This window comes from Coregonus clupeaformis, chromosome 24 (assembly GCF_020615455.1).
Source record: "Coregonus clupeaformis isolate EN_2021a chromosome 24, ASM2061545v1, whole genome shotgun sequence".
Classification (NCBI taxonomy): Eukaryota; Metazoa; Chordata; class Actinopteri; order Salmoniformes; family Salmonidae; genus Coregonus; species Coregonus clupeaformis.
Window position 1 is genome coordinate 43,516,793 of NC_059215.1, and position 15,698 is coordinate 43,532,490.

Genomic DNA, 15,698 nt, shown 5'->3' on the forward strand with positions numbered 1-15,698 from the left:
CTGAGGAATGGGACCAGAGTGGTGCATTATTCACTCTACTGGCTGTGATCATCTTCTCCCTGTTAGTGGCTCTGTTATCAAAGCCAATGGGGAGATGACAGAGAGAGAGATGCACACAGCTCCTGCGAGTCTACAGAAACACACAACGAGCTGCTCAACCATGTTCAGACACATCTCCCTTCACAATCTCTCTTTCTCTCTCTCTTCAGTCTTCACACTCGTTTTCCCTTTGATCAATATTTCAACGAACGAGCGAGGTGCTGTAATCTTGGATGCTGTTACACTGCATTTGGACGAACATTATGTCTATAAACCTGAGGGGATTGCTTCACTTCCACTATAAGTCCAGAAGGAGCCAGGATGGACTGTACACTACAGTACTTGAAGTTAGTTATTCCCTTCTAAAAGTAGACAGCGGGGCTGTGCAGCAGAGAGCCAAGAGTGAGCGGCAGGCCACTGCAGATGTAGCGTATTAAGGTTTTTACTGCAGCTCCCTAATCCCCATGGCGATAAGCCAGGGAGCGGGCCGGGCCTGCTGATGCCGGAGTTAACCCAGGCTCGGACACATGGCATCCAGATGGGCATGCAGTGCAGCATTCACCAGTAGCTGGTATCAGGTGATGGTATCGGAGCTATGTGCCCTTGCACATGCCACCAGAAGGGTGTCACCAGATGCCTTACCCCAGTGGCTTCCACTTCATGACCAGCATTTGTCCCCATTGTCAAATTACATAACACCCAGTCTGACATGCAGCATTCAACATTCACCAACGTCAAGTATCCCCTTCAGTAGAGTACATAGCTGTCTGCTGCTTCCCAGTTTATCCCTCTGCTTCTAGTTAACCGTAATCAAGCTCTCACCTCTCTGGCACCAGGAGTAATAAGTAACTAAGTAGCCTTGGCTTGAGCGAGCTGGAACAGCTCATAGGAACTTATCTCCTGTTTCTATAGCGTGAGGCAGCTTCATGTACCAGTACACCCTCTGGACAGGACGCTAGTTTTGCTAGTCTAACCAGCAGTGAAACATTTGCATCACCCTGCCGGGTACAACACATTAGTTGTGGATGAGAGAAGTCACCACCCACAAGATGTGAAGCACTCTGAAAGACATTGTTTGTCATTGTTATGATCCTCTCTGCACTCTTCTTCCTTCCTCTGGATGACCAGTCAGTGCTGTGCTTGGTGCCAGTGGTAGTGAAGGTGTGCAAGCCCTGTAGATTTTCAGTGTGAAACCACTCATATATTTCTGCTGAGGCAAAGACATTTCGAGGCTCTCTCAGAGTTCAGCTTCACAAAGCATTGGCCCGCTCTGTGATGGAAAAGGAGGCCCTATCATTAAGCCAGCAGTGTGGAAAAAGTTTTGACAGAGAATGCCAAGAACTCCACCAGCCCAGTACCCTGTGCTCAGCTCTACAAAGCCCAATTCCTCATGAAGATATATGAATCCATGCAGCATGCAGTACTTGTGTGATGGATGTGAATGGGCAGTGGCCACTGGGCACACCAGTGAAGATAATATTTCATTTGCAGAACTGTGGTAGGCTATAGGACTACATTTCAGAAAAGTCATATGTAATGAAAGGCATCATGTATGTCAGGTATTTCGTCACAAATCTATCTAAATCAAAGCTGTAAGAATTTAAGAGGAACAGGAGATTGCACATAACTTTCAACCTCAGGTGTTAACAAAATCTCAGGTGTAATATACCGTACCGTAGCTATTACATTCCCTAAACTAACTGAGCTCTGTGGATAATGTCACACATCTTAACGGCTTCCATTTGGCTCATAATCTTTCTCATCATCTATAACCACTGTGGCTTCCAGACGGTGGTCGATAGGAAATCTTTGCTCTGGTCCGGATCATTCAGGGAGAGGGAATAGCCAGCCTTACTATTCCTCTCAGGTCTCCTTCACAACCGATGGTCTCATTGATTTCCTCCCCTGTCAGTACATTAACCCATCTGGAACACAGGTGGTGACCAACGTAGCGCCCCTCTCCCGCTCCTCTCCTTCACCCAGGAGGAACCAAGACAGCTTCTAGGTAGACAGGTTGGCAGGTAGGTTTTTTCACAACTCTCACACACTAATGGGGGGAAATAAATTGACTGTCTACTTTAGTTTAGCATGATTGACCTCAGTCCTGCATGTATAATGTCAGTATGCACAGTGCATGTCCTATTCTGCAAACAATTACTATTCTGTAATAAAAAAAATACAGTCGTCTTGATTACAATCACCACACTTTAATTAACCCTTGAACAAAAGCAAGTTTGCTGACGAAACGGCAGAGGTAGGCCTGATCTCCGACAGCGATGAGACAGCCTACAGGGAGGAGGTCAGAGACCTGGCCGTGTGGTGCCAGGACAACAACCTCTCCATCAACGTCAGTAAGACCAAGGAGCTGATTGTGGACTACAGGAGAAAGAGGGGGGAGCACGCCCCCATCCACATTAACAGGTATGTAGTGGAGTGGGTCGAGATCTTCAAATTCCTTGGCGTCCACATCACTAAGGAATTAACACGGTCCACACACACCTGCACAGTCGTGAAGAGGGCATGACAGTGCCTCTTCCCCTCAGGAGGCTGAAATGATTTGGCATGGGCCCTCGGATCCTCAAAAAGTTCTACAGCTGCACCATCGAGAGCATCTTGACTGGCTGCATCACCGCTTGGTGTGGCAAATGCACCGCCCTCAACCGCAATGCGCTACAGAGGTGGTGCGTACGGCCCAGTACATCTCTGGGGCTGAGCTCCCTGCTATCCAGGACCTCTATATCAGCTGGTGTCAGAGGAAGGCCCGAAAAGTTGCCAAAGATTTCAGCCACCAAAACCATGGACTGTTCACTCTGCTACCGTCCGGCAAACGGTACCGGAGCATCGGCTCTTGGACCAACAGGCTCCGAGACAGCTTCTATCCCCAATCCATAAGAATGCTAAATAGCCATAAGTGGTTAATTAAGTGGTTACACGGACTGTCTGCATTGACCCCATCTTGCATTGACTCTATGCTGTTGGTTTGTCTGTTGGTTTATTTGGATTCCCGTTAGCTTTTGCCCGATGAAGCAGCTACTCTTCCTGGGGTCCACAAAAAAACACAAAACATGACAAGTAACAAAACACTGATACACTGACGGACAAGAATAGTCACACAAATTTGATATACAATGATATACAAACAATACAACTAAAAATACTACTAATAATAGTACAAACAATACAACTAAAAACAATGATGTGTGTATTAGTGTGTTAGTGTGTCTGTGTATTAGTGTGTCTGTGTGTGCGTGTGATTGTGTGTGCACACTCACAAGACTATACTGTATAGACAGTGCATTCGGAAAGTATTCAGACCACTTGACTTTTTCCATATTGTGTTACGTTACATCCTTATTCTAAAATTGATTAAATTGTTTATTTTCCTCATCAATCTACACACAATACCCCATAATGACAAAGCAAAAACAGGTTTTTAGAAATTTTTGCAAATGTATTAAAAATAAAACACTGAAATATAACATTTACATAAGTATTCAGACCCTTTACTCAGTACTTTGTTGAAGCACCTTTGGCAGCGATTACAGCCTCAAGCCTTCTTGTTGAGGACGCTACAAGCTTGGCACACCTGTATTTGGGGAGTTTCTCCCATTCCTCTCTGCAGATCCTCTCAAGCTCTGTCAGGTTGGATGGAGAGCGTCGCTGCACAGGTATTTTCAGGTCTCTCCAGAGATGTTAGATCGGGTTCAAGTCCGGGCTCTGGCTGGGCCACTCCAGGACATTCAGAGACTTGTCCCGAAGCCACTCCTGCGTTGTCTTGGCTGTGTGCTTAGGGTCGTTGTCCTGCTGAAAGGTGAAACTTCGCCCCAGTCTGAGGTCCTGAGCGCTCTGGAGCAGGTTTTCATCAAGGATCTCTCTGTACTTTGCTCCGTTCATCTTTGCCTCGATCCTGACTAGTCTTCCAGTCCCTGCCGCTGAAAAACATCCCCACAGCATGATGCTGCCACCACCATGCTTCACCGTAGGGATGGTGCCAGGTTTCCTCCAGACGTGACGCTTGGCATTCAGGCCAAAGAGTTCAATCTTGGTTTCATCAGACCAGAGAATCTTGTTTCTCATGGTCTGAGAGTCCTTTAAGTGCCTTTTGGCAAACTCCAAGCGGGCTATCATGTGCCTTTTACTGAGGAGTCGCTTCCGTCTGGCCACTATACCATAAAGGCCTGAATGGTGGAGTGCTGCGGAGATGGATGTCCTTCTGGAAGGTTCTCCCATCTCCACAGAGGAACTCTAGCGCTCTGTCAGAGTGACCATTGGGTTCTTGGTCACCTCCCTGACCAAGGCCCTTCTCCCCCAATTGCTCATTTTGGCCGGGCGGCCAGCTCTAGGAAGAGTCTTGGTGGTCCAAACTTATTCCATTTAAGAATGATGGAGGCCACTGTGTTCTTAGGGACCTTCAATGCTGCAGAAATTGTTTGGTAGCCTTCCCCAGATCTGTGCCTTGACACAATCCTGTCTCGGAGCTCTACGGACAATTCCTTCGACCTCGTGGCTTGGTTTTTGCTCTGACATGCACTGTCAACTGTGGGACCTTATATAAATACGTGTGTACGCACTATATACACACTCACACAAAACCCACACACATTCACATACACACGCATACCGACACAACACACACACTTTCACACTCATCATATGCTGCTGCTACTCTGTTCTTTATTCTTACTCATATTATTATCTATCCTGATGCCTAGTCGCTTTACCCTGCCTTCCTGTATATATCTACCTCAAATACTTCATACCTCTGCACACTGATCTGGTACTGCTACTCCCTGTATATAGCTTCATTCTATCCTCTATTTACTGTATAAGCAGGTCTGGCTCTAAAATGTGCACTGTGTTGGCCTTGGCCTGAGCTAAGCAGCTGGCTCTCTTTTCAAACAGCCACCCAACGTTCAAGCACGGGCAAAGGCTCTGTTTTTAGAGCATCTGTTTACAAGTGTGTGAAACACATTACCAAATACCAAGGACCTGGAATGAACATCCCAATCACTGGAGTAGGTATATGCATGTGTGTTTACACATCAGTGTTTTTGTGTACATTCTCCCTCCAGTCCCACTTGAATTGGTATACCTGCACCTTAATTAATCTGCGTACTGTAAAGATTGTGACATTCAAGCGCTCAACGTAAATGTAACGCTATCAACTAAAATAAACACAGCATCTCACAGGTTTAAGAAGTCATTAATGGACGCCACAGCTGGCCAATTTGGCTCACATCACCCTGCTTCCTATCGTGCTCTTCTCCACACCCACTTAAGGTTGCCGAGCAGTTACTGGCATTCGTTGCGCCAGAGCAGGCATACAGATGAGCTGTGTCCGACCGACTGTGTCCCATTGACGCAGGCAGGCGGGAGGACGAGAGGTGTTTGATCAGCGATCTCAGACCTTTAACACATCTCCAGAGACCCTGGGATGATGACACTTCCTTCATCCCCTCTGTTTGTCTGTGGCAGGGCGGAGGGAGGGAGCGTGGTGTGTCACTACCACTGGGCTTAGGGACAGATGGGAAATCAGTTAGCTGTGATGCACAGAGGACCTGCTTCTACGGCTCAAACACGGGAGGGAAATGAAGAGGGAAACAAACTTGTGTATCACAAGGAAGGGATATGGTATTTATTTTTCCCCCAACACAGTACCACTGAGAGGAATGGGCTTAGGAAATGGTGTGCTGCAATTGTTGGATGCCTTAAGTATACAGTAGCCTCTGTTCCAATCAATGTGATTGTTCTAGCTAAGGACACGCCCTTTCATTCCAATGTGAATGTGTGTTCCGTTCTCCCTGCAGGGTGTATTAAATTCCAATCAAGAAACAAGAAGCCATAACTACAGGTTATTCATAGAGGCAACCGCATTTGAAAAGTAAAATGTTTATTATTCAGCAATGACAATGATCTCACAAACACTCAAGCCGGAAGGTAATTCTAGTATTTCCACTTTGCTGCTTAGCACTGCTGAGAGATGAGAGTAAGGCAAGATGCTTAAAAATGTCAAAACACAAAGAAAGCAGGGGAATAATACACTGTCTGCACATTAAAACTGAAATCATTCAACATAAATCACCTTGAAAGTTCCACAGCTTTCTTTCTCCAAATACAAAAATTGTGATTATTCTTCCGAACAATGAGGTGCAGCCTGAATACGCCTCAATAATAACATATCAGAGCTTGCTTCAAGGACTTCGGCGCATACATACATGAACATATGCCTCGTAATACAAAGGTAATTTACAACATTGCTAGTTCACTTTGGTTGCTAAGATACTGAAGGGATTGTACACTGAACAAAAATATAAACGCAACATGTAAAGTGTTGGTCCCATGTTTCATGAGCTGAAATAAAATATCCCAGAACTGTTCCATACGTACAAAAATGTTATTGGTCTCAAATTTTGTGCACAAATTTGTTTACATCCCTGTTAGTGAGCATTTCTCCTTGGCCAAGATAATCCAGCCACCTGAGAGGTGTGGCATATCAAGAAGCTGATTAAACAGCATGATCATTACACAGGTGCACCTTGTGCTGGGGACAATAAAAGGCCACTTTAAAATGTGCAGTTATCACACAACGCCACAGATATCTCAATGCAATTGGCATGCTGACTGCAGGAATGTCCACCAGAGCTGTTGCCAGAGAATTGAATGTTCCTTTCTCTACCATAAGCTGCCTCCAACGTCGTTTTAGAGAATTTGGCAGTACGTTCAACCGGCCTCACGACCATATGGCATCCTGTGGGCGAGCAGTTTGCTGATGTCAATGTTGTGAACAGAGTGCCCCATGGTGGCGGTGGGGTTATGGTATGGGCAGGCATAAGCTACAGACAACAAACACAATTGCATTTTATCGATGGCAATTTGAATGCACAGAGATACCGTGATGAGATCCTGAGGCCCATTGTGAGGCCCATTTTTTTAAAGGTATCTTTGACCAACAGATGCATGTCTGTATTCCCAGTCATGTGAAATCTATAGATTAGGGCCTAATGAATTTATTTAAATTGACTGATCTCCTTATATGAACTGTATCAGTAAAATATTTGAAATTGTTGCATGTTGGGTTTATATTTCTGATCAGTATATAATGAAAAACAAACTATTTCACATTGGTAATTGACAGAAGAGCTGCCTGTCTTTAGGCTCAATAAGTACTGTACTGACCAAAGCATTTAAAAATTGTTAAATACAACCAAGTTGCAAAACAAGAATGTCATCAAAGTGAACGCATTGACTGACCATATCCTGACTTTGAACATAGGTGATATGTCCTCAATATGCGCACTTACAAAATGGACGGATTCAGTGGTTATACTTCTCACAAAATCAATATGCTACATTTCCCCAAAATAACATTTAAACATAACCTGAAATTAGCATCTTCATGTTATCATTTGCTGCTGACAACTAAGCCATCCAGGAGAGTAGTTTGTCAAATTCCTGAGTTTCAAAACAACAATTCTTGATCAACAACACTTATCTTCAAGCTTAGAAGTACATATTTGAAAAGCAAAATGGGAGTATAAATTAGTTAACGGTTGCAGCCTCTTAAAATTAAGTATAGGTCTGAAATCACACATAATACGGTGTAAAAACAAATACTGAAAACAGAGTACAACATTTTCTTTTGCAAAAAACAAACATTCGGACTAGTTTAATGTACCATGATTCACACACAAAAACACACACACCATGCTTCACACATGGTCTGTCTGGCCATGGGTCCGGAGATGGCTGATCAGGCCAATCCGTGACCTGCAGTTGGGGCAGGGATGGTTTGTGCTGTGCTTCACATACACACAGGGAGATTCTCAATTGGTTTTACTTGACTCCTTGCATCCTTTCCTCTGTCCTCTCCTCGCCTCCTTTTGAAAAAGGTCACAGGTAATCGAGGAAACGTGCAAACAAATGTGCTTGTATGAAATGAGGCTCCTTCTCCACTTGCGCATCACAAGGCAAATTACATTCGCAGAGGAGGAATACCAAAATATGTGTTATGTGGTAAAAAAGAAATGTTGCTGGTTGTGCCAGACATTTTATAGATAAAAAGACAAGTAGCGTATCAAGGAGACGAGCAAACTCCTCAGTTCACGAATTGAGACACTCCTACATATGGCCACCACTTATCGGTTTCCGAGTCACGTTGGAAAGGAGGAGTCGAGGAGAGGACAGACTTTTGCCCAATTGAGAACACGCGCACACACAAAGATAGCCCTGTTGACTTCATATTGCTTAAAGTCTGTCTTCAGTCCTAATTGAAGTGCACATTTTGGGGCAAATCATAACTTCCATTTAAGTCAAAAGTTCACTTAGTCTCCCATTGACCTCAATGCATGACTAAGTGAAAATGCAACTTTGTAAGAGTTTGCCCCTTTTTAAACAAACTCACATACTTTTGAATACTGTACATATGACCGAAGCAAGCAGTAATATTCTCTGACATTCTCCTCTGAGTGACAAAGGCACCACTTCCCAATCCCGTGTAGAGTTCAGGCCAGGGGTGTTGTCATAAGCTGCGGTAGGTACTGTAGGGATCTCTACCGGGAGTTATAGTCTGGGGAGAAGAGTCGTAGTTTGGGGCTGCTCCTTGTGTCCGAGGAGGTCATGTTGTGGGCGAAGGAGTTTGAGACGGGTGAGGCAAAACCTGAAAGAGGTGTGAGTGAGACACAGCATGCTAAACAAATGGAACAGCACTGAAACTCAAGAACCCTCAATGGAGCAAAGAGTATATGAGCAATAAACTGCTCTAATCAATGTCTCCAAACAGCTATTCAACAAATGTCTACTAAGCAAATGAGCAAAACAACATTTAGCCAAACACAGCTGAAATAAAATATAAATGTACTGCAGTTACCTCTCAATTAAATTGTGTCGCAGAAGTATAAAGCCTGTTAGAAAGTGGCAAACTGAAGTCAACACTATTTAAAAGTGTACATATTGTAAACAATGACAGGTCTCTACCTGAAGGGGACGGTGTCCTCTGAATGAAGGCTGGGTGAGGTGCTAAGTCCCTCTGAGAGAACAGTGCATGGCACACTGGGTAGGAAGAGAGCATTAACATGACATGTTATAAATGGTCAAATGTCTTCATGGTCCCTGAAGATCTACAGTATCAACATCAAAACAGTCACTATCCAACCCACATGTATTATATTGCGTAATCTATGCAGATCTGCTAACAAGGTAAAGTGATGACAGGTCTCGTGCAAAAACACAATCCTAGTTGGGGATGTGGCTACTCACCGATGATGATGATGGCGGTGCCAGCCAGTAGCGCGAAGATGGTGAAGAACATCATCTGGTAGGAGTCTATGAAGGCCTGCAGGAAATGGGCTCCTTCCATGGCAACCAGGGGAGAAGCACCTGTAGAGGACAAAAGGAATGGGTGAGACTAGGATATGACACTGCTCAGTGCTTCTTTCTAACAATTATGAACGTGTTACCAAATGTTTAAAAAAAATAAAAATACTGCAACGACGACGGTGTGGTGCTAGTCGACACTGCAGTGAAATCCTAATGTGCTCCATTTCTCAAGCCCATGAACAACTAATGGCTTTATGGATGGCTGGTCAGAGGATGCAGGGTTCACACTGCAGTCTAATGCTTTCCTACTGATGCCATAATAATAACGCTCTCAGATAAAATGGCTGACCTGAACATTTTCAAGAAAAGAATCCCAACACTGCTATAATTATCTCAAATACTATTAAAGGGTGTTGACAGCTTCCCCTCTTTTATAGTACATCTTGCTATCCTGCACCATCAGAGTTATTCCATCTACCATATCGTCAACCCCGTTCCACTCAGAGATGGCTAGCTGACCTTGCATGGTGGTGCTGGGATCAGTCACGTGGATGAGGGTGACTGGGATGACGAGGGTCTGGCCAGTGGATGAGCTGGTTATGGACACGGAGGCTGAGGCTGCAGCCTGGGGGTCCACCGCACTGACAGTGTACTTAGAGAAACTGGGGAAGCCATGGGACACCTCTCTCTCCCGGACCGAGATGGACGGAGAGCTGGACGACACCTAACGGACAGGAGGAGATGGTGGGTGAAACAGTGGGGTTATGGAGAAGTGACATCCAGTGCCAAATGTTATACCTCCCTCATCAATTTCCCTTTTCCATTTTTAATGCCTTCTGGAAGGTGTGATGAGACCCATGTCAAAGGCACTTTAAAATGTAGTTGATTGATTGACAGACAGACAGACTGACATACCTCCAGGCTGCCGAGTGCTGCGGTGGGGCCGTAGACTGTGAGCTCTGCGTCGGGCTGCAGGTTGCTGAGCAGCAACTCCGTCTGGTCAGAGTACAGGCCTGTCTCCACGGGCAGCCTGGCACTGACCTGCTCCCCAGAGAAGGCACTGCCCTCCACCCCAGCCGTCACCAACAGGTTGGTCATGGACAGGCTCAGCACCCGTGTCTGCTGGTCACTCAGAGGCTGCAGGGTCATAGAGCAGGAGTAGAACCCTGGGAGGGAGAGAGGGAGGGCAGAGGTGGACAGGTAAGAATAGGTGTCAGCGTTTCTAAAGAGAAAGTGACATCAAAATCTTTCTTATTTCAAGTTTTCCATGCTCATGGATGCTTCCTAGAATCTACTTCTTAAAGACTAGGCTTCTCCTCTATAACATTAAACGCCTCTTCATTAAAACATTATTTAAAAGGCACAAATGCAATAGCCACGAGAATTCCATGTAAAACATGATTAGAACCCACTGAATTCTAATCCCTTATGTAGTAATAGTGGTGGGAGAATCTTTCCCCACCTGTGGTGGTGTTTAGTCGGTTTACCTTCCCCACCCTCCCCGCTCCAGAGTCATCTCACATTCATACAGGCCCATTAGTCCCCCCCAAACATAAGCCTGCACTGGGCCAGGGCGGGAGAGGAGCCCCAAACTCCCCAAAACAATTAGGCCCATTCTGCTGAATATATCACCCTGACACCATTTATGGCCTTCAGTAAATTATTCCTTTGTAAACGTCCTTGCCCTCTTTGCCAGAGCAGCCCCTGGTGCACTGCACTGCACACACCAGCTGACCCACTGTGGGTTTAATAAATCCCTCCTGCTGCATGCATTTCCAATGGATCTAATGGGTGATTAATGATGTGAAGGTCAAATCCATTATACACAAGTAAACTGAAGGTTGGAGCAAAGACCATTCAGTAAACATACTGGCCAACACTCACCACCTCATCTTCCTTGAGCCCGAGAACAGGTCTTACCGGTGCTGGGGTCGAAGCTGGTGTGTGTCAGGTAGACATCATGGGCGGAGAACTCGACGGCATCGCTGGTGAAGCTCAGATGGCAGCTGACGGAGGTCTCAGGGTGCAGCAGGGCGATGAAGGCAGTCTGGGCCGAGGAACAGGAGCCTATGAGGTTGGTTCCCGTCTCTCTGGTGGTGAGCAGCACCCTGGTGTCCTTGTCCCCCCTCACCGCTGCAGGGTGAGCCATCACCGCTGTCCTGGTGGCCCCCTCCACCACCACCTGAAACAAACCAACACAGGGAGTCACAACACTGGTATTATTTGGGGTGCATCTCAAGTCGGTGAAGAAGTCTCCGCTCATTGTCTACCTTCTTTCATCTGCACTGACATAAAGGAACCGGATTGGTAAAAGCGATTCCAGGTAGCCTCCACATTGCATTCACCTGTCCTGTGATTTAAATCCCATGTATGTGCAAATTGAAGAGAACAGCTGGGCTTATTCACTTCAGTGTTCAGTACAGCAACACGGTACTGGTTAACATCTCCATTCAGAGCCTTCTCCTTTAAGATGTGTTGTTCCTGTCGGAGTGTTAACTACTGATCCAGATAGCATCTATCTAATCCACTCAACACTGATCCTCCTTAGTCACTCACTGTCAGCTAATTGGGAAAGATTCATATGTAAACACAGGAACACATAGAAGCCGGAAAGAGGGAGCTGCCTGGAAGAGACATAAGAGGCGGTGAGAGATGTTCTTTGAGTGAGTGAGAAAGTGAGAGAGTGAGAGAGAGTGAGAGAGAGAGAGAGATCCATCTCAAAGAGGAAGGCTGGGCTAATTAATCTTCTCCATGCTGCCTGCGTGTCTCTTTGTGGAGACATCAGACCCACAGAAGGGGGTGGGAGGGCCGTCACACACATTACACTGAGACAGCCATGATCATCTAGTTCTGATCAAAACGACGATGATGGTGGTGAGTTAAGTCTTATAAGCATCTTTATAGTGTCAGATGTTTACGGTTTAGAACTCTACCTTAAGACTTCAGGTCTGTTCTAGGATTGGATACAAGTTACCCACTGGGAACAGATGTCAATTCAATATCTATTCCACGTTGGTTCAATATTTAATTGAAATAACGTGGAAACAATGTTGATTCAACCAGTGTGTGCCCAGTGAGTAGAGTTGTCCACCTCTCTAGAAACCGGGATAGTGTGTAATGTTTTGGATAATCATGATTCATGATTAAACCATTTGTTGTTGCACTACGCAATTTCATCCCATCTCTAACACAGATAAATGTTATCTGGTAGTAAGGTTGTCGTTACATTACCTCTCTGTAGGTTTTCAGCAGGCCAGGGATCTCATAGTAGACAGTGGTGGTGCCTGCATCTCTTGCCACGGCCACGCCCATTTTAGAGTCCACCTGCAGCACGCCAGTGGATGAGGAGCTCCAGGTACCCGGGACACCTGTAGGGAAAAGAGTAGAGCTGAAACACTACAATTGGTTCAACACTCATCTAGAATATTCACACTTCCTTTACTGTAAGACTGTCTTATCCGTCACACTGCTTCCCGCAGGGCTGACAATGGTAATGTTTGCTGACAATGGTAATGTTTAGAAAATCAGCAGAAATATGACTCCATTCCGAAGTAGATAAAAACTAACAAGGAAATTGCCAAACAGATCAATATTCCATATCACACAGTGGAGGCTGGTGGGAGGAGCCATAGGAGGATGGGCTCATTGTAATGGCTGGAATGGAATCAATGGAACGGAGACAAACGTGGTTTCAATGTGTTTGATACCGTTCTATCTATTCCAGTCTAGCCATTCCAATGAGCCCGTCCTCATTTAGCTCCACCCACCAGCCTCCACTGATATCACATATTTAAGATGCAACATCAAAGAACCACATGAAACTGCATCTATCCAACGAAACATCCATTTTGCTCCAAAATCGTTTAAACATCTTTGTAGATAAGCCTCATCTCAATTTCATGCACCTTGGTTGTACTACTAGTGACAGTGCACCTGTTATTTTACAACACCACATTAACCCCTCCTTGAACTCTCACCTTGGGGGCTGAGGAGTTGGGCGCTGAGGCAGACCACGTCTCCCACCACCAGTCTCGTGGCGTCTTCGGGGTGGATGGCGTGCTGGACGGGCAGCGCCAGGTAGTCAGCCATGCCTGCCTGCTCCTTGTCCCACACGGCCAGCAGGGTGAGGCCCACGTTGATCGTCCGCACCGTCAGGGTGTTGTTACCCGGGCCCCGGCCCACCTGCACCAGGTCATCCCTACAGACAGAGAGGAGAGGAAATGGTCAACATGTAGTTGGTTGGTATGAATTCCCAATGGCTTTCCTTGCATAACCAGTAATCAACTACCTCTGCCAGGGCACAACACAAAAGTGACTCTCCTGTGGCCCTCTGAGGCCCTATAGAGCCTAATCACATATAGAACCCCTTACTACCCCACCATCAGCCCCTTCCTTACTCTTATTTGGACATGTCTCTCCTAAAGTAGTCTGTCAGCACCTTGAGAACAAAGTAATGGAATCAATTTATTGTGCAGGCCAATGAGGGAGTCCCTAGCCGGGTTGAGCAGTGCAACCTCTCTTCTTCCCCCTCTCCCATTAATTTAGCTCACTCAGGTGGAAACAACTCACTCTGAATGGGGAGGAACGAAAAGCAGTCTAAATTAATGTTGGGAACCTTGGGAGAGACATGCTGGCTTTAAACCCTGCCATGGTGCACTCATTTACTTTAGTTGTCCTGCTGCAGCTTCCAGATAAACAGACTTGGGCTGTGCAATGTGCACACTCACACACACACTTTATGTTGCACTCAAACAGCAAAACAGAGCAGAAAACCAGTGCTTCCACTTCTACATATCTCAATGTCAGGTAGATATCTTTTACGGGTCAATATATATTTAAAGAAATACACCACATACAATGCATTGAAATGTAATTTAGAAAATCAATACCAGAGATGGTGTCGGTATGTAACATACAATGTCTACTTTGCTGCGAGGCCTACAAGACCTGATTGAATACATGCATTCTTATAGATTTAAGTGCCAAATGCAATTTTCTCTTCCACTGGTAAAGGCAGAACAGTTTGGAGTGCTGTCATCTCGTCTAACTCTCTTTAAGCTTCTTTTTTTTTCTCCGAAGAAATTGGAGTGTGAGACAGTTTGAGGAAGCCTGGAAGCGCTTGCACTAACAGAGCACTGAGAGAGAAGCCATGGCACTACATTTCCAGCGCAGAATGACAGAATAATGGCTCCACAGCCTTGGTCCACACAGCCTTAACCCTACCATCCCATCTCAATCGCCTGCCTTGCTGCTTTCACCTTTCCTTCCCCTATTTCCTTCCCCAATGTGTTCACCTTCATACCAGTGGAGGCTGCTGAGGGGAGGACGGCTCAAAATAATGTCTGGAATGGAGTAAATGGAATGGTATCAAAAACATGGTTGCCATTTGTTTGATACCATTCCATTCACTCCATTAGACTCAATTCCAGCCATTATTATGAGCCGTCCTCCCCTCAGCAGCCTCCACGGCTTCATACATTGTTTCAAGTACAAGTTACCCTTTATTATACCAAAAGTGGTACATTCACTTGACTTTCAAATCTGCCCAAAATAGTATTATTGTAACCTGAAAATTAATACCCATAAGGAAATACACAGAAAGAGACCATCATTAAATAGAAATAACATGTGTGAACTTACCTGTTGGTGGTGAATGTGAGCAGGGAGTTGTGGCTGTGAAGGACCTCTCCCGTGTTAGCATGGAGGTGAACAGTGAAGGTAAGCACCATGCCCAGAGGAATAGCAGACAGGCTGTCCCTGGATGGGTTGTGGATAACTGGACTGGTGCTGAAACGCAGGTACGACACTGGGGCCACCTGGGAAACCACAGAGGGGGATAGACTACAATGTAAGGAAATATACAAAGCAATCCATCTCTCATTTAATATTCTTAAAATGTGTTGCCATTTGTCATGACTTTATAATGGCATGAAGTAAGATGGTAGACGTAAGTGTGGGTAATGAAGTTTCGGTTATTGTCAACATTTGCATGAGACGCGGTAAACTTACGACGATATGGATAGAACTTATTAATTGAACAAAATCACATTCTCATTCATTGCACTGTGTTAACGTTTTATTTATTCCCCGTAGGGGCAATAAAGATTCATAGAATTGAATTAAGGAGCAGAGGGTCTCACCTTCACTGCGAGGACCAGGGTTTGATTGACACCGAAGGTCTCCTGTGAGGTCACCAGCAGGGAGGAGGAGCCAGTGAGCGAGCCGGAGGACAAGAGGCCCTTCTCATCCACCTGGACAACGGTAGCCTGGTCGGGACAGTCCAGCACCTGGTAGGACAGAGCAACCACACCGTCCCTGTTCACACACACACACACACACCAGAG

At 45.6% G+C, this 15,698-nt stretch overlaps 1 protein-coding gene across 1 annotated transcript in view; it reads right to left on the bottom strand.

The window, feature by feature from the left end:
* Nucleotides 1-7,048: 7,048 nt before the first annotated feature.
* Nucleotides 7,049-15,698, bottom strand: part of nup210 (nucleoporin 210) — a 58,597-nt gene continuing 49,947 nt past the window's right edge. Inside the window, exons 30-39 of the mRNA XM_041846704.2 lie at nucleotides 15,495-15,669; nucleotides 14,995-15,170; nucleotides 13,332-13,552; nucleotides 12,586-12,722; nucleotides 11,275-11,536; nucleotides 10,270-10,520; nucleotides 9,874-10,078; nucleotides 9,295-9,414; nucleotides 9,013-9,087; nucleotides 7,049-8,695 (exon numbers count right to left, since the gene is read on the bottom strand). Of these exons, the coding sequence (XP_041702638.2) occupies nucleotides 8,589-8,695; nucleotides 9,013-9,087; nucleotides 9,295-9,414; nucleotides 9,874-10,078; nucleotides 10,270-10,520; nucleotides 11,275-11,536; nucleotides 12,586-12,722; nucleotides 13,332-13,552; nucleotides 14,995-15,170; nucleotides 15,495-15,669 (1,729 nt within the window). The 3' untranslated portion in view covers nucleotides 7,049-8,588. The remainder of the gene's footprint in view (nucleotides 8,696-9,012; nucleotides 9,088-9,294; nucleotides 9,415-9,873; nucleotides 10,079-10,269; nucleotides 10,521-11,274; nucleotides 11,537-12,585; nucleotides 12,723-13,331; nucleotides 13,553-14,994; nucleotides 15,171-15,494; nucleotides 15,670-15,698) is intronic.